A 25469-nucleotide genomic window follows, 5' to 3' on the forward strand; every position below is an offset into this window, starting at 1 on the left:
TTATTCATTGTTGCAGTGACAAGTGTTAAGTTTCTAAGTACTAGCCAGTTTGCAAGTGGCTAGTGGAAGCCAGAGAATATTGCTACTTCTGTCCCATGCAAGGACTTTAGAAATGAATGGCAGGAAATGTTTCAAATGTCATTTAATTAGATCTGCACCAGGTACCCTGCTAATGTAATCAAATGTGGAGCTAATCTCCCTTTTATGTTTTTGTAAGGAAAGGAGCTTCATCTTGAAATTATAGTTTAAAGAAAAGAGGCATGGATGGGAGACATGGAGGTCATTCAGGCAGCAGCAAGTGAAGCAGAGCAACTCCCATTTGTGCTCAGCCAGATGTTCACGAGCCTTTGCCAATAGCTCAAAAGGCTGATGCTACATAAATTACTATATCCCAGGGACTAATTCAATGGGTGTGATGGAAGAGGAAGGGAGGAGGATGGTACCCTGTCGGTCAGAGGTCAGTTGTAACACATGGGACTGAACTAAGCAATACTCAGCCAGTTCTGTTTTTTCTTTTATTATTGTGGATTGAAAACACTCATTTTCCCATAGAAAGCAGAAGAAAAATCAAAACTTTCAGTAAGAATATAAAGACCCATTATTATTTTCTTTAAAAAGTCCCTTTTCCCATGTAGTCGAAAGAGTTGAATACCCAATGAAATTTGCACCTCTGACGGTCGTCTTTGAAAATATAGAATCCCCTTTGAAAGCTACCGTGGTCCAATACAATAAAGATCTTTAAATGCTTCACTCGCTTTCTGAAAAGATGCCGATTGCCAACCAAACTGGCTCTACTCCACCGCCACGTTTGTACCAATTCACCTAGAGAAATCCCTTTTCACCTAGCATGAGTTGTTTTCCTTTCCTCTCTAGGAGAGTTATTTTTACAAAAATAAAAGCAAACAAAAACCCAGAGTAATAAATATTGGTTTCCTTTTGGAGCGTGAAGCCTTCTTGCAACCAAAGTGCTGCTGTTGGAAGAAAATAGGCACTTGTAGGTTGCTACCTCTCATGCATGTCTGTCTGTATCACAAGCCTGGTTATCTTTGCCGCTCTACCTGTAGAAAGAAGTGGTGAGCTAAGGGACTCTCTTTGCCTTTCAAGGATATACACCTACCCGTTATGACGTGAAGGATAATTTAACAAATGTGACTCTTGCTTGTTACAGAAAGGTAAATAAAACTTAAGCCCATACCAGTACCTGGTTTTCTATCAGTTTCAAAAGAGTTGACTGTGATTTTTGAATGCTTGAGGTTGGCAGTGCTGATGGTTTTTAATTTCTCAGGATGTCCTACAGTCTACAAATAAAAAGCAGGGTTTCAAGGTTAATGAGGGACCAACTCGGCATCCCAAACAGCATTGCTCAATCAGTGGGAAGCCCATGGAGGGACAGAGTGCCTTTTCTTTCATAAAATAAAGAAATAAGCAGTGCCCTCTAGTGTTAGTTAACATCAGAGGGAACCACCAGGAGAATTTTCTATCATCTAGGTATCTGCAATTAAACCTAATTCACAGCCGCAGATGCAGCTCTTTATTTCTTGAAGAAAAGTAGTAAAAAAGAACTGCAATAGCATAACTGATGAGGACATAACTGTCAGAAATGCAGTCATTAATAGGTAGATACAGTCAGATATCTCAAACACCCTGACTTGTTTTATCTTCTCTAATCTTGACGTGTATGAGTGTAGAATGTCTCCAACCTGTACCTGACCTGGGGAAGGATGGCTGATGTGTTTTACCAAAGGGCCAGAAACTCGTGAAGTTTCAGGGAGAGGTGTAGCAGCGAGTGTTCCTGCTTGAAGTTCAGAGATTCGGTTTCTGACATAAAGCAGTCCTTGTGCATGTATTCAAGCTTATCTACAACACATTATAACAAGGCAGTGAGCAGGTAGGTCTTTTGGGCTGTCCTTGGAGCACCTCAGAATTTTTTTGTTCTGGTGATAGTAGCAGGTTGGACTCCTGTTTCAGAGCCATCGGCATCATTTGTTTCAGTTAAAGTCAACTCTGCTAGGAATACACTGGGGGAATTACAGTCACCTCTGTGCTTTAGCATGCAAGTCTATTTCTCAGTCTGTTTAAAACAGGGCAACGCTTGAAATTGCTAATGTAAAACAGTGAGCGTTAAAAAGCATTTGCTATCTTGTTTCTGAATTGTCTTCACTGTGAAAACATCATAAGTAAATGAGCCCTTCCCTCCCTGTTTTTTTCATTTGATTTTCTACCATAGAAAAAGAGCTTACGAGCGATTATTGTCTTTCAGTTTCTGCTGATGCATTTTCATAGCCTTGGTTGCAGCCTGGGGCTTTTGGGATGAGCCCTGAGGTCCCTGTGGTGTTAAAGTTAATGTTGACAAATGGGAATCCTGTAAGGCTTTGAGAGCATCTTACCGAGTGTCCCTGAGCTGTAATCTGGTGTATGCATGTATCATTTTCTGAAAAACAGCACACAGAACTATAGAAGTACAGGCTTTTATAAGGGGACCCATGCAGTACCTTAGCTTACTCAGGCTTTCCTGCCCTGGGTGAGGTTCACCCTGGACTGCGGTTTTTGAAACCAAAACATCATCTGATGTAGCATGACTCCGAGGAGTGACCGTCTCACTTTACTCCTTGGGTTATGCTCCATGAATGTTTCTGACAGCTGCCAGCACTACAAGAAGCAGGTGCCAAGACTTACGTAGACAGTCTGTATATTGCCCATGTGTAAGAATATCAGGTGAAGAGGTTAGGAACTTATATTTCTGAGCTGATTCAACAAGATTAGCTCCACATGAGGAGGGATCTGCAGATATACCTTGTCTCTGTGTAGACTGCTGCGCCCCGGTAGTAGATATCAGAAATGAGATGTCTTACCCGGACCATTGCTCCTCAAGAGGGGTGTCGGACCAGCTCAAACATTTGTGATACGTGCTGCTGTCTTGTTGCCACTGCGGTTGCCAAACTTGATGCTTCCAGTAGTTATTGATTCTTCAGCTCTAATGATAGACCCCTTTTTGACCTGCAGTTAGTAACTTCTGTCGTCTTTGCTACATGTGAGCAGGGAGAGCGTTGTTTCTGCTGATTGCCAAGGATGATGTTATACTCTGTGAAAAGACCAAGAAGAAAAATGTTCAGCATTGTTCCTCTGAGACGTACCAAAAATCTGCACGCACCAATGAAAGCAACCAGCGTTATGGTATCATAACAATGGTTCGTTAGGACTTTACCCCGGACTGGAATGGTGATTGTTCCTGTTTAAGACCAAGACCAACAGATGGCATTTGTTAGGACATTGAAAGTTGCCAGCACTAGAAGAAGTGGTGCCTCTCTTAATTAAGATGATAATGTACTGCCTTGTTTGGAGAGATTCAGCTTGTAATGATGCCGGTGAATTATGAATAGAGGGAAATTAGTAATAACAAATGCCAGATGGAGGTATCTTTCAAAGAGGAATATTTTGTGTAATATGGCATGTAAAGTTGACAGAACGGGTCTTAAAAGACCTTTATTGTTCCTTAAGCTTTCCTGACAAAATGACTCTTTATCCTGCCAAGAAATGTAGTTTCACATGCCAGTGCGTTTTTAAGCGAGAGTAATTAAAGTATGCCTCTAAGTTTATGGCTTGAAGTGGAATCTGTTCCTCCAGTGTTTTGTCAGGAGTCTATAAACAGTGCAAGGAAGGAGACAACTTACAACAACAATAGTTTTGCCAATTCTACACGTTCTGCCTTTGAAATCAGATGCAATTAGGGATGAACAAAACTACTTTCAAAGTTTACAAAAAAAAAGTGTAAGTTTTGCTGAAGTTCTACTTCACGTTTTTCCTTTGGTTGAAGATGACTGTTGGGAATAAGAAATGTTTTTCTAAAATTAAAACCTACTTTCTTCAATTGAAGTAAAAAATGATTACTGAGTTATAAATGCATTGAATCCTCAAATGCTAGGCCTCTTTTGTAACTTCCTAAGAGAGGGAAATAAAATTTAATTTGATTTTGTAGTGTACAGTAGTAATTAAAAGAGAAATAGACAAGGGAAAGTAAGAAATAAAACTTTGGGGTTTGATATTTCCTTTTCTCATAAGAATATTCCTGCTCCATGGGTATTCCAGCTTAGATCTCATGACCTGCTGGCCGCTGTCCATTGCAGAGAAGGTCCTTTCATGATGATCTGTGGGTGAGGCAAAGAGCGTCATGGGAGGTGACCGTGAAGATTTGATTTTTCTTTGTAATTGTCCTCAGATTGCATTAGTGTAATAAAATATAATTTAGGACTGTGGAAGTGTTGCATGTAGTCTCTCTCTGTCAGATATGCTAAACGTAGTAGACCAGGAAGACTTGAAGAGTGTACCTTCTGCTCCATCCATGCATAGTCACAAATCACTTCCAAGTACACAATAATAAACTTGAGATGTACAGTCCAAGACTTCTTCCAAAGGCACAAACATTGTGATGGGGTTCAGAAAGATAGCAGAGGAGTTGCTTTTGTCGTCTTTAAATTATTTCTATGCGTATGCATTAGTAGGGGAATAAATGAAGTAATACATTTCAGTATTGGGTCATGAAAAGAAGGCTTCTGCTTCATTAGAAAAAGATCAAGATCAGTTTTCATGAGAATAAAACACTGTTTTGAATTATGCTTAGAACAGACTGTCCGACTATTTCTGGTGTTAACGTTCATTGCCATTGCAGAAAGGATTTGACAATAGAAAGATGAGAACATGAGAAAAGAATGTCTAGAGGGAAGGCAGTCAAGGATGGGATTCAGTGGCTCTAGCTTTGATAACAAAAGCAAAGAGTGCTCTCACTTGAGTCTTTTGAGACTAATCTGGTACTTTTAATAAACCCTAGATTTACCTTAATGCAGAAAAAGCAGTATTTCTAGGCATTTTCAAAACCTGCTTAGAGCGTTGTTTCTCACTGATCTTGTTGATGCTATTGTGAATTTACCTGGGAGATGCCGTCTGAAATTATGGACAACTAAACCCTGTTTTTACTTGCACTTTTTTAATGAACAAGTCCTGTATATATAAGAAACAAAGCTGCTGCTTTTTAACAGCAGTCTACCTAATGGGAAATGGGCGCTAGGAGTCTTCCACTCCAACTCTTTTGAAACCTGTACAACTTTTTTGCCATGTTGTCAGTTTTGTTTATACTGAACTTCTTTCTGTTGTCTTTTTTTCCCCCCCCCAGAAAAACTTTACAATTCCAATGGACGAGAGCTGAGACGGGCACTTTTCTCCTTGAAACAGATATTTCAGGTGAGCAAATAATGGCTGTCCATTCTGTGATTTGAACATGAATTGAATTTCTTTTTTTAATGTAGGGAATAACTTAACAGTTTCTGACAAAAGAGAATGTTAAGACTTCATTTGTAATGTGCAATTAGCCAATTGCTTCTTAGGGTCTTTTCTCTTTATGGTCTACAAGCCTTCCCCTGTTCCTTCAGTCTGTCAGAAGGCAGGACCAGATGTGGAGTAATGGCAGAGTTAGTGGTTGGAATCTACCAGGAAAGGAGGGAAGAAAATTGGGACTCTTAGATGGAAACTTAGGCTGCTTGTTAGACAGTGGCATAGTTCTGTATTGGGAAGACTGGGAGGGGGATGTGAAAAGAGGAGCTAGGAAACCACGGGTTGGGGTAATGGCCCAACATTGGCCTAATAATTGACAAATAGACTAGGTTTAAGCCACGTCAAAAACTGAAAAAGAATGTGAGAGACATGCAACAGATCTGATGAGGAACCAAGATGTAGTGGGAGAGCTCTGAAGATGTTAGAATTTAGGTTGAGGTTAGAGGAAATGATTTATTGATTAGCCAAAAAGATACTTCATAGAGCTGAGGGGAGGGTATAATAGTGACTGATCAGTTTAACTTTAAGGAAAGGCATGGATTTGAATGTGAGTGTTCGTTATGGAAGAGACCTGGAATCAGAAGGATTTTGGGTCCCATGGGGAAGTAACCAATGTGATAGACAACTGGTGTGGATGATAAGAAAGTAAATTGAATGAAAAGCTTGGATTTCAGATTGGTTTTGCTGGATAAGGAGAAGGACTTGGGAAAGTTGCAGGACTGGAAGGAAACTTGTTGGAGAGAACAGGTCAGGAAAAGTGAAAAGAAAATGTGGGTGAGGATACTACCAATATGAGGATACTGCCAATATGATCCTAAAATGGAATTCAGAATGTCATTCCATTTCTATCAGTAAATATAAGTGAAATCAATAAGAAAAGCACCTCTCCTCCTTTACTAATGGATCCAAATGGAGGATGACAACCTAGAATGTTTTTCAGCTACAATAGGTAGGCGCAAGGGTTTCAAGCTGTTAGTTTAGCATTTTTTGCTTTGTTTTAAATAGACATTTATTCTAAGAAGAATAACATTGTTTAACAATTCTGCAAGACTGCAGAATTCCAAATTTCCAAAACACACAATGCTTTTTGCAGGTTTCAAAGTTAAGCATTCAGAATTTAGAAAATGCCAGAATTAAGGTTTTCTGAAGAATAGGGGTAGATGGTGAAAGGTGGACCACTTAATGGAAAATTTTGGTAGTTGAAGATGTCTTCTGGTCAGAAAACAGTCCTTGAATTTTGAAATTTTTGGACTAAGGAGAGGAGTTCCAGCTCCAAAACAGTCTGGTCATCTCATGGCCACAGATTGGGAAAAACAGTGTCTCTTCAAGGCATTCCCAGGGAAAGACTGTTTGAGAGTCACAATGATGCAAGTTGCATTTCCCTGTGAGCTGGCCAAGTGGGTGGACTGTGTGCTCAGAGGAAATTAGGCAGGTTTCCAAGAGTCTTCTCTGCTTTCTACTCTTTCTGTTCACCTCAGCTGTTTCTGGGAAGTATTTGTATTTCTCTGAATTTATGTATTCCACAGGTTAATCTGAGCCCTCACACATATTTAGCAGCGAGTGCTAAGCCTCTCTTCCCACCCATCCTGCACCTCCCATACCTCCGATCATGACTTTTCCCAGTTTGGGTATTCATAAATGTTCTCTTCCGTGTAGGTTATTTGAAGTCTAGTAGCCATTTCTGAGGACATAGCGCTCAGTACTTTCAGTGAACACACCAGTAAGACCTCTGTCTTCTAGCTGATCAGCTGTTTTCATGGAAATGTTCTTTAAATATTTATCCTAATAAATTTAATTGGAGTTGACTGGGTTGAAGAGCAATGAGAGAGAAGGGAAAAGCAATGCACACAAACCCGTATCTGTGTATGAATTTAGTTTATAAGTGCAACCTGTCTGACATTTTCAGAACATAATTTTCCTTGAAGAATTTGACTTCTCTGATTCCTAATGTATGTAATACGGAAAGGAATTTGGAAATTATCTGGTACCACTTTAAGTAGCTACTTCTGGTAGAACTGTGGCTGTTTGTTGAACAAACGTACCCTTCAAAAAATCTTCATATACCCTCAAAATACAGGTTCTCATTAGTGCATAATTGAGAAGTCTTCCTCAAGCTGGAAAGTATTCATGTCATATGCTCAAGTATTTGAGGTAGTACATGTCAAACTGGAAAATGAGACCCTGTATGATGTAAATTCCTGTTTACCTGTCAGCTTCGTTGTCCTTAACAACAGTTACCGGCATTGCTAGGGGCATCTTTTGAGTATGATTTTAGTTTATCTCATAATGAACCATGAGAGAGAATGTAAGATGATTTTTATATCTGTTTTAGAAAGAAAAGCTATTTCAATTTTTTAGTTAAGAAAAATACAAGTTAATATTATAAGGTTATATTATAGACGAAACACTATTGTCCAAAAGGTCCTACCTAATTTATTTTTTAGTCTATGACATTAAAGTATGTCAGCATTAGATATCTATCAGTACGTTAAAAGTTTTCTTAAAAGTATATTTTTCAACATAAATATCTGTTTGATTTTGTTTCTCATTATATTTAGTATTTTAAATTCCTTTAGAGTACAGTATTTTGGGAATAAAATGTTGACTTCAAAACCAGTCTTTATTTTCATTTTAACAAATTTTCAGTGTGTTATGGAGACTTCATCATGTCTTTAAGTGCCAAGACAGTTCATAACACCATGTTTTTATAATCATTTCATCATAGCTGAGTTAATTTGGCACAGTTCTGTGTCAGTATCATTGTTAATTTAAAGAGCTTCAAGGTAATGTGCAGTCTCTTATTTGCATTAAGTGGGAACAAGCCCAAGTTTTACATCAAATATGAATTCCAAATAGTTGGAGCTCTTGGTTTTTCATGCGAGGCCTCAGCGAAGCTTAGCAATGTTTGGCAAAAGCAATGTCTTTGTTTCAAATTTTAAATGAAAGATTAATTTGGCAAGTCTAAACTTGGAATTTCTCTTTGGTTTCTTCTGGTGGGCTGGTTTTGGCAAAATGATAAAGGTAATGTGGAGCATTTTTCTTTAACAGTAATGCCATTCTGTTCCTGTCATTCATTCTGAAGGGTTAAGATAGCCACACTCATCATGTGTTGCTGGACTGTACTGCAGTATTCTTCTTCTGATTTACCAGTATACTTTTTGATGAACAAACTTAGGGAATAAGGAAAGTAATGTTCAGACTAGAAGTATATGAAGCACTTGACCTTAAAAGAACTGGAAAAAGATACACAGATATAATTGACAACCTGTTGGAGTACAGTTTAGCTCCCTTTGAATGTATTTTCTGACAGACTTCTGAGTTGCCTGGTTCTTGAGTTTATCAGAGATTCATGAATTTTGTGCAAAGTGCTAAAACTCCCAAAGGCATCCAGGGCGGAATCCAGCTGAACATGGCACTTATAAAATCAGGGTCAAAAAACATTCTTGCATTTCCTGATTGTGATAGCGTGAGAGAGCTAAAAATACAGCTACTTAAAACATTTAATACAATATCAATCTTAAAAGCAGAAAAATTGGATACGAGCACTCTAATATATGTAAATAGTGCTGTGCAATTTACGTGATATTAAAAAAGTTTATTTAACAAGACGTCTGATACAACTAGATAAAGCAGGCATGTTTTAGAACCATAAACAAAAGTGTGCCTTGCAGTTACAAAGCATTACAAAGCATAGTTTCAAATAATGCTGATTGCATCATTTCAAAATATGAAATAACTGGATAAGAATATGGTGTTGTAAGAAAAATAAGAAAGTATAAAGCATGTTTCAAATCTGTGGAATTCTGTAATCACGTGTAAGTCTGCTTCTTAAAGCTGTGGAAAATATTTTTACTCAATCAATGCATTAGGTTTTCTGGAAAGCAGACCTAAAGGGTATATTTGAAAGTGCTAAGGAAAAAAGCCAGTTTTCTTTTAGGACTGTTTTCCCCACTAAGTGTCATTTGACAAGTGCAGGCGATCTCCCACTATTTTTCTTGAGGAGCCTAGATTCCCTCCCATTTTGTGTTGTGATCAGAATATCAAGCAACATAGTTACAAAATTCTCTTACAGAATTTTCTTCTATTGTTGAGAAATTCATTAATCATTGAACAATTGAGCTTTGTGTAAAACGTCACAAAGAACAGCTATGTAGGGGCCCTGGAAACATTAACTAGAAGGTGTTTGGATAGACACAATCTTATCAGTGAGTGAAATCAAATGTCACACACTTCAGCTGCTAAGGAGTCATCAATCATCCTTAGGAGAGCAGAAGGAGTATTCTGTGTTTGCCCCATTGATCTCAAGGAAGGGGGCTGTTCCTTCCCCTCTCGCAAGCATGACTGATGACTCCTTAGGGTTTGAAGCTGTGTGACACTTGATTTAGGGGCTGCTGTCATCACTTGTGAGGCAGGCTGCCACCTCTCCCCTTTAAGAGCCCTCTTGGAAGGGTTCTCGATTAAGTCATGACAAAGAGAGAAACCTTCATTTCCTTCCCAAATTCAGTGTTATTTTTACCTGGTGGGTGAGTAGGTGGATGGACTGTGGTAAACAGAGACAGCGACAGCAGGACTTTTTTGTTCATTTTGTGCTAAATGCTTTGTCTTTATAGGGAGAGGCAACCAAAGCTTTTCTGGCTAATGATTGTATAGATTAATCTGATACCGAGGTGTGACTTATTTTTGCTTGCTTCTTGCACTCACAGGGAAAAAAACGTTATCTGGGGAAAAAGATTCCGTAATTATCTGCGCCTTCATTACCTGAAATAATAAAATATTTGAAGCAGAAAGTTACTTCCAAATGGTTCAACCTGCTGAAATAGTAGTAGAGTTTCTTCTCCGTGTTTTCTTTCTTTCAACCTGCTTTAAGAATTGTAGTACAGCTCAGTTCCCTCTCCTGAAAGACAGAATGCATCAGTTTATTGCTCTGTACAACCCAAACAGGTAGCCCACTATTTTCAGTGGTAGAACTTGATGGTAACTCTGGGATCTTTCTCAGGTGAACGTGGCATCACAGAACTGCAAGGTTAAGTGCAGTGAGAGCACTAGAAGCAAGCATTATAGTGTCATAGTAAGATGTCTTTCTACCTGCAGCTCCCTCATCTGATGCAGGAATTGGGCAGGTTATGTGAAAGTAGTGAAGTTAATGACTAAAGTTGCTGAAGAAGCAAAACACCATGTTCAGAGTAAAGGGGAGACAGAACTTCCCTGCAGAAGATGGTAGTGAAGGTCAGGCAGGATCACAATAGTTTGGTCTTGGTGACTGACGAAAGCAGACTTCAAGTAAGAACACAGGTGTGGCATGGGAGCAACTTTGCTGTGCAGGCTAAGCACCCTTCCCTTTCTAAATTTTAATTTGTCTTTAATCAACTTAAGACATGAGTGATTCTTTGGGGAACTCTGTTACATCCACTGAAGATACCTTTGTTTTCGTCTTAGCGGTGCAAACTTCTATTTCCTTACCTACGTGTAAGTGCCAATATGTGTCTTTTACAGACTGATTATCTATCAGAAAAGTTTAAACATGAAAGACTGCAGGCTGATTTTTCTTCTTGGTCTTCTAAGAATTTGTTGTATGTATCCAAAAGGAAGAACACTCTTTATGAAGGGAAACCGAAAATCTTAAAGGACCAATTCTTCATTCCTACACAAATGAGACGCATCTCGCTAAGGAAGAAAAAGTAATAAATGAATGGCAAATGGGTGGTAATAAATGATGTATTGGACCTTGATAAAATAATACAAATACAAGCTGAAAGTTTTCAGGTTTTAAATGTATCCTTTTTTCATGGATGCCCAATAGGAAAGAGCAATTATTCGAAGAAGTTACTTTAATTTCACTAGACAAGACTACTTTTTTAAAAAAAAGGAAAAAAATAAGAGATTGCTAAGAAAGTTTTAAACATTTAAATCCTCTCATAAATGTATGCAGTATTTGTTGTCTACCTTCTACCATACTTTTTCTTCTGTTTTTGTTGGCTGGAACTTGATGCTCTAAACATACATTAACTGTGTCTAATAGACACTGATTTGACTCTGAGGAATCTCAGTAAATCTAATAAAGCAGGATTTGATTCTTATCTATTACTTATTTCCTCAAGATTTTTTTTTATGTGCTGCAGGATAGCTACTGGGATAGCTACATGTCTAATGCTGGATATCTTGGGTATCTGCATACCTGTCATTTGAGAAATTTGAGAAAGACTTTGAGAAGTCTTTGCATTACTGAAAAGTTATTCATACAAATGTCTTGTTTCAAGTTTTATATAATTTTAAAAATTTGGACAGATTAAAAATATCCAAAGATGTCTCTGGATTACTCTTTCAGATCAGCGTACTTCCCAATATCCTTAAGCTTGAAGAAATTCTGTCTGTAAGAGAATTGCATATTTGTTTCAAGATATTAAACACTGGATATGTTTTTACGCATTTTAATTTGTAAAGTAACGTTAACTATTGAAACATTTATTTTGCCCCCATGTATTCTTTCAGCTGTCCGAAAGAAACTGCAGAAAGGCATACAATTTAAAACGTGTCCCTACGTAAAGGAGGTGTGAAATAATAAGTGTTGCAGCTTCTCTGCTTTGTGAACGGGAAACACTGGCAAATACTGTATTTTTTTTTGCTGGTGTTTTTAGCGCAATACAAAATGTGTTCTTGAGAAACAACAGAATATTTATTTTCTGAACTGAGGGTATTTCAGAAGGGAGACTGCCGGGGATTAATGGCTGTCAATCAAACACTTTACTTTTTGGGTGAATTTCTGTATCTCTTTATTGGGGCCAAGGTGGAAATCCATAATAAGCAATAGCATGGTCTGTATTTGAAATGTTTTATCTTGGAATGAATTTTTTTTTTTAATGCTTTAATGGCATAGTGTTATTGCTGGCATTTGGTGATTGCTACTTAGGCAACTGACTCATGGTAAGGATATGCAATGGAACTGATTACCTGAGAGTGAATTTTCATTGTAATCATCACTAGAAGCCAAACTGTGCATTGCAGGTTGCTTAAATATATTACCCCACTGAAAGTAAAGGGGGATGGTCATTTCTGTGCATGCTGTTGTAAAATATTGCTCCATGTAAATAGATGCGAGAATAGGAAAAAAGGGAACACTGTAAAAATACCGATGTCTTTATATCACGTTGTGGTCATGCTTCTACGTAGATGTACATGTAATGAGTTGGGAAGGTGTAAAGGCTGGGGTAGAGAAGCAAATAAGGAGTGTGGAGTCAGCACGGAGGAGCGTAGGGAAAAGCCTGGAGGGCAGAGGGGTGGAAGCTGTGGCACAGCCAGTGCAGACAGTAAAGCGGTTGAAGTGCATTTGCAATCAACAGAGGTAGCCAGGGGAAGGAGCTTCCATTGAGGGACAAACTACCTGCTTGGTCCCTGTCAAACCCTTCACCACTAAAATGCTTCTGCCACTGCCTCAGTTACCTCTAGCAGCTGACTGCAGTTTTGGGACAACCCAGTCCAGGGCACCCTTGTTCTCAAGGAGTTACTCTCTTAGGTGTGCTGGTGGGAGCGTGGGGGAAGGAAGACAGCAACTGAACTTTCCTAGCGTCCTTATCTTGGGGTAGTTTCTGGGTTGCCAAGTATCAGGGAGTGAAAATACTTGTCTTAGAGAGATGGACAGCAGAAGACTCTTCTCCTGCTACCCCTGAGAGCTGTGGTTGGTTCATCTTCTAAAAGTAGTGTCCTGACTCAAAGTAGAGCAGAGGTTTCATGATTTAATACTAGACTTGCCTGCTTAACCACCAGCTCATCTGGTCCATACACAGAATTGTTTTGTAGCTGCTTAAGTAATTTAGGTTGAAATGGCAATACAGTCTTGAGGGACTCATAGGACTTAAGTTTATGTATGTATGTGTATATATATGTGCGTGTGTGTATGTTTTTGGAATGATTTCTTTCCAGATTTGTTTGCAATAGATGACTTGGCTTTTAAAATGGACTGAAATAAACAGTGACAATTGAATTAGATAATATCAGGCACTTCTGGATTGGCAATCTAGTATTTTAATTATATCAATAATTTTGGAGTCCAAAGAACAGAACTATAGTTTAAAGTGTGGGAAAGTAACTATAAATTATATCTTGGCGGTCCATGCTCCTTCAATCACTTCCTGACTATGTTTACTCAGTTTTCAAGCCAAAATGAGCTTTTCTAACTGCAAACATTGCAAGCCAATCTTGGATCTATAAAATGCAACCTGTTGCTTAGCCAGTAAAAAAGCTGGACTACAGAAATGATCTGGGATTTCTGTTTCTAATAGAGCACAGCATAACTCTTTTATTACTACATCATTGTAGTCTTGTCAGTGGGAGTAATTATTTTGCTGGTAACTTTAGCAGATGTGATGCATACTGAAGGCAGGTAGCAATAGTTAAAAATATTCTTGTGGAGACTTTATTGTGGTATATTTCTAATGTAGACTCTGGGGTCGCAGAGCTAGGTAGCTGAAAGGAGGGCTGAGAGGAAGTGGCTGTTAATTTTCCATTGCTACTGGAGCAGAGCATCGTACAAGCATTTGAAATTATATGGGGAACCTGTGGACATGAAGGCTTTCAGGTAATGGAAGTGCATTCTGGTCGTAGCCCTGCGCTGCCGCATTGCTACTACTGCCCAGGGCAGTCAGGTTAAGAGCAAGCTATGAGGTTGTTTTGGAGGTTTTTTTGTATACATGAGGGTTTGTCAGAGCCAGAGGAATACTTAGGAAAGAAGATCAGTAGATTTATATTCACCTTGCACTATTAGGAGTAGGAAGGGTGGAATAAGGACCTACCCATCACTGATGCTATTGCTGACAGAAACATGGATTTTATCATTCTGCCTTTATTCGCTTAGTAACAGAGGAGGCTTTTCAAGTATATTGGGCAATAGTCCTGCATTTTACTTTTTTGTGGTGGAGCGCCAGATGTATTGTCATTTGAGATTTATGCCAGCAAAAGCCTGCAGTCGTGCATGGTTTGCTCTTTGACCTGCCTCCTCCTTCCTCCCTTTCCTCACCAGTCAGCTGCTGTCCCTCTGCTGCTAATTTACATCCCCAAATGAATGAAGTCTAATCCTTAATCCTCCTAAAACCAGCTGAACTTTGTGATCCTATCTTGACTTTGCAGGAGATTAAAAAAAAAAGAAAGATTGAAAAAATGTCTTTTCGATTCTAAAAAGGGTGGCCATCATTTATATTTTGGGGGGGGGGGGGCTTTCTGTGAGTGCGCTGGCATTTTAGTGTTCCGTGTATTTTTCCTTGTTACTTTATTTTTTTCACATTGAGCATAATCATCTGGGGTTTCTGTTTCAGTTCTGCCTCCTTGCCATGCAGCGTATATTCCCGGCAGGGGAATCTGAGGAAGAGGGGTTTCCAAGGAGACCTTGCTCCAAAGTATTAATGTAGGGTGGGGACAGCACACTTTCCCAGCATACTATTTGATAGATGAACATAGCAACGAATAGAGATTTCCCTGGCTCCCCCTTTTAAAAAGTAGTAATTTTTATTTCTGGAGCCGGGCAGTGTCTGAATGAGCCGTGCCCTTTCTGCCTGTAGGACTCTGTATTGGTGTGCTGCCAGCATCTGGTCCCACAAGATTTCAGGCAGCAGAGGAGGATGCTCCTCCTCTTTGAATCCAGTCAGGTTTACATTTCTCCTCTTACGCTACATTGCATGGTGAATTGGCAATATTCATCTTGTCTTTTGCCTGGGTGAATTACCACAACGTTAAAATGTGAACGCAGTATATCTTTGTGAAGTTACCGTTTTTGGTCTACAGACAAAATTGGAGCTGGCCTGAGAATCAGAGTTTAAACCTCTCTTAGTAGGGATGTGGTAGAGTGGCAGAGCAGAGAGGGAATCTCTTCCTCAGACAGAGGGTGAAGTGCGTCAACTGCTGGAGCTCAGCGTGGGTGCAGTCCCCTCCTGTAAGCCCATAGGCAAAGCTTAGCGAGAAGATTCTCGTGGTTATGACTGGTACCCTGGCTGCCTGTGCTGCTCTCGCTTCTAGGCTGGATTATTGCAACTTTTGCATTTTGGAAAGTTTGGTCGGTACAGAATGTGATTGCTGGCTCACTCAGTAATGTGTCATGTGGAGAGCACAGGCTGGGGAACCCCGTGGTTCCTTATTTAAAGAAATGAACGTTATAAAATGTGCCATGTTTAACTTTGTAACAGAAAAAGAAGAGAATTGTATGGCATAGGATTAAATATGGGAATGCTCAAGCAACCAGAAACAATGGGATAGTTTATGAAAGGAAAGGAAAAAAACATAAAAATGAGGTTCTCTGTGGTGGAAATCTCATAGACAAGCATCTTGTTATGATTTCTTGGAAAGACAGTATTCTGCACAGCTGTGAGCCACGTAAGAGAGAAGTATGTATGTGCATATCCAAATGTGAATATTCAGTTACTAATGCAGTTTCCCCAAATACTTGGAATAGAGCTTTCACCAGTGCTTGTTAGTTAAAAAAAAAAAAAAAGTTAAAAAAAACTTGCCCTTGAGAAACTGTGTTCCAAAGCCTTGATTCTTATTAGGAAGCAAAGCAACTTTCTTGTGGAAGAAAAATAATCATGCTTTGGGTAAAAGTTTTCAAACGTATGGCCCACAGAAATAGCAGGCTTCAGAAAGATTTATCTTTAACGGTTTGTAAACCATTTATCTTTGTATGTGGAAGCTGCACATCAGATAAGATGCATTCTTGCAAAGTGCCGTTCGTTGAAAAAAAGTCTTCGGTCTCTGCCTTCAGATAAGACCCTGCAAAACTGCATTAGAGAATATGTCAAATGGTACAGAGACAGGAGAACGGGTGGGAAAGAAGGGAATCCTGCCTACACTTCTTTTCCTGCTAGTGGCACGTGAGCTACTGTGTAGACTGCTTGATCACAGGGTTTGTGGGGTCTTTTTAATAGCTAGACTGAGTTATGCAGGTGGAAATATTTGTGCATTTTGTCAACCACATAAACAAGCTTTAAACCCACCAGTTTGTATATAGTTAATGTCTTTTTCATTATACGTTGGACAAAAATAGAGTTCTATTACAAAGCGAAATACGCTATCTTGTTTTTTCTTCCTTCTGAGATGCCTGAAGAAAGAAGAGACGCGATCTATACCAAATCCGTGAATGAACACGTAAAATATAGTTATCTGACGAGGCAGCTGGTATCTTTTCATAAAGACTTTAAGTAGCCAGCCTTTGTGTTACTGCACAATCTTTACGGTTGCAGGAGCTTAGCAGGAAGCTTAGAGAGCTTTGCCTGTGTTTTGCTGCTTTTCTCATCAGTGCTTTAATGCCTGCTGATTAAGAGGTCATAAATCTTCATTATATTAGCGGAGGAGTCCATTTCCATAGCAAATGACAATCTTTCCCTGTCTCCTTTTAACTGTTATCACACACGTGCGACAGCTACTTGTACATATCATTGTCACACACGCCATATATTCCGTACAATGAATGCTGTTTTCCTGGAAACCTGAAACTCTTACCACTGCTAGAGAGTAGCCTTTACTCTTGAGGTCACCTAACTTGGCAAGTCAGTGAGTTAATGGGTCTGAAAAGATTATCCTAGATCAAAATTGATGTAAACATTCTCCTTTCAATGTAGAACGTATGGGCTTGGATGCCTTTCATCTTTCTTTGCACATTCCAGATGTTTGCTTCTTTCCTCTCATCATATATACATGATGGGGTAGATAATGTACTGAGTTCATATTTATGTCTAGAGCATGATGTGTTTGTACTCTGCTTCATTACACCTTCTTTTTCCCTTTTATTTGGGAAAGGAGAAGAACCTTAAAAGCCTTTTTTAATTCAGGTTTGATTTGTTTATTCAGTGCTTTCCAAAAGCAGTCTGGTTAGAGTCCCTCGTCCTCTTCATTTCCTCTGCAGTTCCCCTGCAATATATCTCCTTTCAGTCAAGGATGACTCTATGCTGTAGTGGTTTACTCCTTCGGCTGCTTTGAAACAGTTCCAGAAGGCAGATCTCACAATTTGCTTTAGGAAGATCCTTGTTTTAAAAAAAAAAAAAATAGTCACCAACATAAAACAGATCTTTAGCATTAGGTGTTTTGAGAATTAAATGCTAATTTTTCCCCAGGTGATAATCTACTATGCATTCACATCTTAAAGTTATAATGGGTATTTCAGTTTTTATCTTTCACTGAATGTCAACAGCCCTTAATGGCTATGTGCTGTTAAAAAATTTCTTTTGTTTTTGGCTTCGACCTGAACGTCTCTAAAGCTGAACTACTGTTCACTTCTATAGCATAGGTACAATTTTTTTTATCATCCGAATGTCTTTTATGTTTCCCAAACAGACATATTAGGTCTATTAACAAACGTCAGGATCCGCAGACCACAGTTATTCCTCCTTTTTCCTGTTTTTCCAGTCTTGCTTATTTGACTGTGAGTCAATCCAGAATAGCTTTGTTTGTTTTTTTTTTCTTCTCAACTCAAGGATGATGCAAACACACTTGATGCAAAAATCAAAATGTCTACTCAAGTATCAACAAAAGGTATTTAAAGAACAAGGAAATGTGCTCTGAGCTAGGACACCATTACCAACTGAAGAAAGGATTGTGGTTATTTCACTCAGTAGTTTATATTGTTATATATCTTGTTTCTCTTAAATTAGACAATGGTGTTGTCTAATAAAATATGCATCTATTTGCCATCAGATTTGTAGAAAAACTATTTTGGAGGATGCTTTCCCCACAGCTTTCTTGATTCTGCACTATGCTACTGATTTCTGATTTCTGTTGGTTTTTCTAAATTCTGCATAGTCCTGTCCTTTCTGTCCCTTTGCCCTTGCTCCCACCACTGTCCGCTCTGGGTAGGGGAAACTTGGCACCTACTCTCTTTAGTAGCCGGGAATTTTTAACCATTGACCTTGGCATACAGCGTAACTTACTTTCTAGATATGCAGACTCCTTGTGAATTACCATGGCATGTAGCCTTAGTGTGCCTGAACCCTGACAAATTACAGGGATATGTTCCTCTCTCTTGAGTTTTAGGAGAAACAAGATTCAAAATTCTTGAAGAACATGATATTACTCAAGTTTCTTTGAGTTAAAACACCATATACAAAGGGGGATGTATGACAGGGAGCAGTTGCCTGGCTCTGAGGGGTGGCCAGGGAGGAGACTCCTCTGGGGTCCCTGGGTATGGTTCTCCCTCCCTGCTCTGTTGGAGGTGGCTCTCCATCATACAAGGTGAACTTGAATGTTACTTGCTATCCAGTGTGATTTGGATCTGTGTATTGCATGCATGCATATATATTTCAGTGTTTATTTGTAATTGCTCTATTTTAAATCAAGTACCCCAAGTTTGGGGGGAAGGAACCTGAGATATGGCTTTGATCATCAGAAAGTGTTTTATGTTGTGTCCTTTTCTTATTTTTCCAGGGCTCCAGTTGTTGTAAAATGTTGTTCTGGAAGTTCACCTTGTGGATTTTGGCATCACTTGCTGCACAAATTAACTTGAGATAAATTGCTTCAGAATTAAGTGTTTGGTTCTCTCAGTGATGGCGTTTGGGAAGGGCTTTGCCAGAGGCCACTGCTCAGGGTGGGACAGGCAGAGGTCCACATGTCCTGGCTGACCATGCCCCTTCCTAGGCCCCTGTCCTGTGCATCGGGACATGCTCTTCAGGTTGGCAGCTTGGCCAAAGGTACAGCAACCTCCATGCCAGCCAAAGGTCCCCTGCTGTAAAAAGGTCCTTAGCTGCTCAGTGTAAATGGCCATCTTAATTCTTCAGTTCTCTTCTGGAACAGCAAAGGGAATTCCTTGGTGGGCTGCAGTGGAGGGGGATCTGTGCATGCACCTTTAAAACACCGTTACATACAGCAGAGGAAATCAGAAGTAATTAGTCTACCTGTATTAACAGGTAGATTGTCTGTGTACTCTTCCTCTACTCTACCAGTAATCCCGTCATGTTTTTGAATATGGCAAATGGATAGATAGAGGAAATTTGTCATCTTCGTAAAATTGAGTGCTTGTGTCTGTAGTTCCCTGGTCCAACATGGGAGTTTGTAAACTTCCTAGCTCTTCAGAAAACATTATCAAGGAGATTATCTATCTAAAGAAAAAAATAACACCCTCAAAAAATAAAACATTGAGATTAAAGCCCTGCTCTCCCTGGTATGTGATACGGGGTCATTCTGCTGCACTGAGTGAAGGACTGATGATTAAAAAAAAAGTGACTTGCTTTAACAAGTTTAACTCGCATCAAATATTAAGGAGTATTTTCTCTTACATTCACTGTGTTTTCCATCATAGTGTGGGAATATTATCTACTAGTGTTCTTATATTCAACCCTATTCCTTCCCGTTCTAAATATAATGAATTAATATTATGTTAAGATAATGAATATAATATTACATTGCAATAAATACCAATTTTAAAAGTTTTGTTGTATGCACTTCAAATACTGAAACTGGAATTATGCTAAGGCATATAGATGGCCTTCTCTTGTTGATACTGACACTTTAAGGCTTTAAGGATGTCTGTTTATGTGATATGAGGAGATTTTAATATCAGGTAGAGCGTCTGCAAGCCCTTAATGAAAAAATCAAAAGTCATGTTTTACGGATATTAGTCTTGTGTAGTTGACTTAAAGGTAAAAGCTTGTTTTTTCTTGCTTTGCATCAATGTATTTAATTCTGGTTTTAAAATTCAGAATTCTGCCTCTGGTCTTCTATATAACAACTTTCATGTCAACTTGCTTAAATCATCTGAAGCATAAAGTCAAATGTTGCAGGCATGCATTTGGTTTTACATTATGATATGTTCTGTTTCTTTGTCTTTCAAAATTCTAACGCAGCTTTTCCTTTCTCCTGTGGCAGGATGACAAGGACTTGGTTCATGAATTTGTTGTCGCTGAAGGTCTGACTTGCTTAATCAAAGTGGGAGCAGAGGCTGACCAGAATTATCAGAACTACATCCTGAGAGGTAAAGGAAATGTGTCCAAAAGTTGTTTTCATTGCTCTGAAGCTCTCACAGGTCTGCTGCAACTTGCCGCGTTAAGTGTCTTGGAACACGTTTCTCAGTTTGGTCCCGGTTCTTGCACGTTATGCAGGAAAATTAAGGGGGGGTTAATACTCACCACTAAGCAGGATGAATTGGAAAATTCCAATATTGATAGTCTCTCCATTGTCAGCTTTTCTTGTACATTATACTGAAAATCCGTAATTGTAAGAAAGAAAAGGCGTTCTAAAGCTTTCACCGGATAATTGTAAATGTCAAAGGGCACAGAGCAAAATAACTTCCTGGAGTGGGATTAGTAGCTCTGGCATAAACGGTGAGACGGTCGTACCTTAACGTCAGTTGACTGGAAACAATTTTTAGCTGTCTCATATTTTGGAGTTAAACAGGTAATCAGAGGCTTACATTCTGTTCTTTGCACTTAAAAGATAACTGGCAAAGTTAGGGTTTGGAGAGTGGTGCAGAAAAGGTGTGTTATGGGATTAGAAAGCTGATTTACTGAATTGTGGCCCAAATGAATGCGTGCGATTTTCATCTAACCAGGAAACCCAGGCTACAAATTGGGAGACTTCCTTCAGTATTTTGAGGAGTTATGGGTGAGGGGAGAACAGTCACACCAAGGGATCTTTGCTGCTGGATGATCTCACAGTAAATAGAGTGCTAATGAATGCATAGTTGTGGTGGATTGCTCATTTGAATTTTCTTAGACTGACGTATATAGCTGTCTAAAAATGTCACTTTGATGTATTTAGCTGCCAAAACTCAAACTGCAAATTGAGGAGTAAAACAAATACAAAAATAAGAAGGATTTTGTAAGAACCAGAAATGCTAAGTTATTGAAAGCAAGGATGCAAATAGTAAGTGTGGCTTCATGTGAAGAACTTGAAGATTAGACTGTACAAATACCAGCTTTTGGGAGTGTATAAGAAACCAAACCAGTACCACAAATTATGTTCTATGTCACTAGTTGTACTGACATAGATATAAATGTATTTGAATAGTAGCTTGTATAAACTCAAAAGTAAAAGACTATTAACTGCAATGAAACTAGGCAAGGACACAGAAACATGTGAAAGAAAAGAGAAATTCTTTACAGCTGAAAGAATTGGTTTCTGGGAGGAAACTGGCCATAGATGCTGTCAGAAAATGCAGACTAGAAGCAAGCAAAATAAAGGTGCTGTATAGGGCAGTCTGGCCTTCAGTCTAGGGTTTCACTCCTTTATCAGCTCAGCATTCATCTAGCATGGCTGGATGACGTCTTTGCCCTTCAGCTGGGTTTTGCAGTCAAATACTGAAAATTCAAAATAAGGAAGCCTGATAGGTGTTTACTCTACCTGAATATCCAAGTGGCTTCATAATCCAAACACTGGATAGCCCTGCAGCTCTTCTGCTCCAATGTCAAATAAGGTCCAGGGCACTGAGCCTCACAGTTGACAGAATGATCTGCTGATACCAGAGAAGTCAGTCACATCTGAGTGATCTCACCACACTATTGCACATGCCTTCATCTTACTGAGATCTCATTTGACGTCAGCCAGGTATGGATTGAGAAGAATTAAAACTTCCTTCCACATTGATGGCTTTTTCTTGTTACTAGGATATACCCTAAAGCATCCAGAATTCAGGGAGATCACAGTGGTCTCCTTCTTGTTGTGGCTTCTCTAGTTGTGCGATGTTTAAGAGCTTGGTGTCCATGCATGGTCTGAAGTTAGAGATGTTCCACTGAATTCAATGAATGATAAAAGAGAGCCTTAGTGCCCGTGTCCACCGCATCATAATAAGGAAACTGCAAACTCATCTTGTTACATTGTTGTTAACAAGTGGTCACAGTTTGTTCAAAATAAATATAAAACAAACAAACCACCACCACCAACAACAAAAACTAACCATATGGAAGTAAGCCATAGAACTAAAACCTTTATTTTAAGAAGATGCTTTTAGGGATTGGTGTCTTCTGAAATCAGGTCTTTTTTTCCCTCTATTTTGCTGGTCCGAGAAGCTGAAGTTTCTCTCTGGGTAGTGTGTCCTAGCATCTATTACAATAATATGATTTTTCTGTGTGATGTGGGTTTTATTTCAGAAATTAATGTCTTGATTGTCTTTCAGGAAGTTCAAAGCTTGTTACAACTCCAAGATTATGTCAGCTGGTTTGCAGTTCCAGGAGCCAGCATGTACTTTCTGAATAGGTCTGCATGTGCAATGAGATAAAGATAGGTTTGGTAGCCAGACAATCTTATCCAAATACATTGAGGAGGGTGCTGAAAAGAAACATTAAATACGTCATATAAGAGTGTTTTTCTGGTATATTATTTTTGGATGACCATAGCAATTGGTTGAATTTTTTTGTGACAGTTATGTGTATTATTGCAGTGCTGCATTTTACGAAACTTGGAGTACTAGTGAATAGGTTAATAAATTTCACTGAAGATATATCATAGTTAGCACTGAGGTGGTCCCATAAGCTTTAAACTCAGTATTAAGTTACGGAGACTTAAAAAAAAAAAAAAAAGAAGTTGTCTTTGTCTGGAATTTTTGTGCCTTATTGCTGTGGTGTCCTTGTCCTGCAGATCCTTTTGGAGTGAAATATATCCTCCTTATTTACACTGCATTTAACTTGAATCATAAAGGGATGTGATTTCTCCTTAGTTCTGTATTCGGGCTGCATTTCCCCAGCACCTTTGCTGTAATTCACCAGAGCTGTTTTCCTCTTGTGATCCTAACCCGGCTTGCAGGGCTTGTGACAGACAGTAAATGGCAGCCTTAGGCACAGCATTTCTGCCTCCAAGGCTCGCCCGTGCGGGGCTGCCTGTCTTGACTGAGCAGTTTCCAAGTGTTTCCTCTGAACTTGTTTGCCTGCACTCTTCAAGAAATAGCTTTGGACCTAGGAGGGAAAATAGGTTGGAACTATATTTATACGTAAGGGTTGTAGGTGGTTCACTGCGTTCCCAGGTACAAGTTATTTCTTGAGGACATTGCTTTCCTTTTTCTAAAGGTCTGCGTTGTTTCACTCTAATGTTTCCTGGTTGTGAATTTCTGCTTAGTGGTTTTGACTTGGTTCAAGCCAGACCGAGCTGCCAAAAAAATGACTAAATATGAGTCACAAAAGTTTTAGTTACTTTAAAGGGTAAGTGAAGAGAAGGTAAGTGTGGCTTTTACATACAATACTGAGAAATCCAGACAGTTTATTGTTGAGTGCTAAGGAGTGACTATTTCTGCTTGGGTCCCCTGAGCTAGGGTTGTTTGACAGTACCTTTCCCAAAGTGTTCCCTTCTGTCACAGTATAGCGTATAGGCCCTAAACCAACAGTAGCCAGGGCATCTCTTGAGAGTTACTCTGTTGAAAGACTAGTTAGAAAACAGCTCTTTTTCCTCTGTACTTATTAGTTCTTCATCCTAAATTTACTCTTCGACATTGCTTTTAATTATTACAGAGATGTAAAGAAACTCTGTGTTTTGAGGGATTTTTTTTTTTCCCCACAGAAACAGGCTTGCTTCCCTCTTTTTCCCCTTCCCTTCCTTTTTTTCCTTTTGGTGACAATTATCCATAAGAAAGATGAACTTCACTCATAGCACTGAAGTTAAAAGTTTCTGTCCCAGTTACAAGATTGCAGTATGGTGGGTGTTGCTTAAATATTAAAAAATAAATGGAAATGGGTGAAAGATAGATGAAAATGTCCAAAACTGATGAGGATTAATATAAGTTTTATTGTAATTTTGAAGGTACTTTGGATATAATTTTGAAATCTTCTGTTCCTTGCACAGAATGAGAAAGCAACACATGCAATGCCATGGCTGAGCACAGACTAATTAAATAATCGGTAGAATTATGGCAGTCTTCATGTTTTCTGTTAATTTAGCTCATGCTATTGCAACGGTGAGAAAGAATAGCAACCTGTGTAGACCAAGACTTAATTGTTTTAAAAATACACTGAATAAGTGAGGTATGTGGGTTCAGGAGTCAGTTTGCTGACACCATGATGTAAGAAGTTCTACCTGGTGGGATCCCATCCCCTCTGTCCCTCACATCCAATGAGGTTCTCAAAAGGTCGTCCAGCCTTTTTTGCAGAGCGTATTTGTGTACTTGGATCCCTGATTGCCTGCTTGTGGATTCAAATCAGTATTTAGTGGTGTCCATAATTAAATGGAAGCTAGAATTCATTCTTGTGCTGTGAAAGCACAAGCTAGGTGTCCAGCCCAAGCAGGACGAGGCTTTCACCTTGCTACAGCGCAAAATGTCAAAGAACTAAGGCTGAGGAAAAAATGAGACCGTCAGTCTATTCTTATACTAGACCAGGTTTGAATCAAATTCTGCCTTTGGATGTAGGTCTCTGATTTAGTGAGAACTGTGTGCTTATATGGGGAATAAGAATCTGGATTTAAAGTCTAGATGAGAGATGGTTTTCATTTTGTTTGGTGTTCTTAGTTTTTTGCTTTGTGGTGGGGTTTTTTTGTTTGGGTTTTTTTTTTTTTGTTTTTTGTTTTTTTTAAGAAGAAGAAATATAGGAAAACAAGTGCTTGGAAGGAGGCTAAGAGTTATGATTTGAGGAAATATTTCTGCTTTAATTTACCCGCTCCCCCAAAAAACCAAAACCATTATTATAATCTAAAATGAAAGATAAGGTATACCCAAAACTTTGATAATCTATAATTCATTCAATAATCTGGACAGAAAAACTAGGTTGCAGTTTTGGTTTTTCCTATCACGGGCCTACTGCCCTTCTGATAAAGTGATAAAGTCCTGTTGGTCTCTACGGACGTTGGAGCAAGTGCAGTAGATGGTCCTGGGTGAGGGATCCAACATACTCCGTACTCGTATGTTGTATGTACAACATACAGCTATGTTGTACATAGCTGACAACAACAAAAAGTGAAAAGAAATTGGTGTGAGAGCTACTGATTGTAAAGCAGAAAGCCATTTCGCTGTTGGAATTAGGAGACGCCGAGCTGTTTGACAGGGTGGTCGAACGTGCACAGGAGCCACTGGAGTTGGTTAGAATCACTGATGAACGCCCAGGCAGGGGTCAGGTTTTGTAAAGCAACAGGCAAATAGCTCAATCACAGACATATACAAAAGCCACCGATGGTTAGGCCTATTTATAAAGCCAGAGGCACGCGATCCCACCTGCATGCCTATTTTAGAACGAAGGGCTGTGCTGCATATTCTGGGAAATCAG

General features: G+C 39.1%; 1 protein-coding gene across 13 annotated transcripts in view; it reads left to right on the forward strand.

Moving 5' to 3' along the window:
* FHOD3 (formin homology 2 domain containing 3) overlaps positions 1-25469 on the forward strand; it is a 413703-nt gene that overhangs the window by 189549 nt on the left and 198685 nt on the right. For all 13 annotated transcript variants that reach the window (XR_012774388.1, XM_075494120.1, XM_075494122.1 and 10 more), the window contains exons 4-5: positions 5168-5235; positions 20158-20263. Coding sequence is in view for 12 of the 13 variants with exons in the window: in XM_075494120.1 (XP_075350235.1) it covers positions 5168-5235; positions 20158-20263 (174 nt within the window). In the remaining variant the exon portion in view is untranslated. The remainder of the gene's footprint in view (positions 1-5167; positions 5236-20157; positions 20264-25469) is intronic.

This window comes from Mycteria americana, chromosome 2 (assembly GCF_035582795.1).
Source record: "Mycteria americana isolate JAX WOST 10 ecotype Jacksonville Zoo and Gardens chromosome 2, USCA_MyAme_1.0, whole genome shotgun sequence".
Taxonomy (NCBI): domain Eukaryota; kingdom Metazoa; phylum Chordata; class Aves; order Ciconiiformes; family Ciconiidae; genus Mycteria; species Mycteria americana.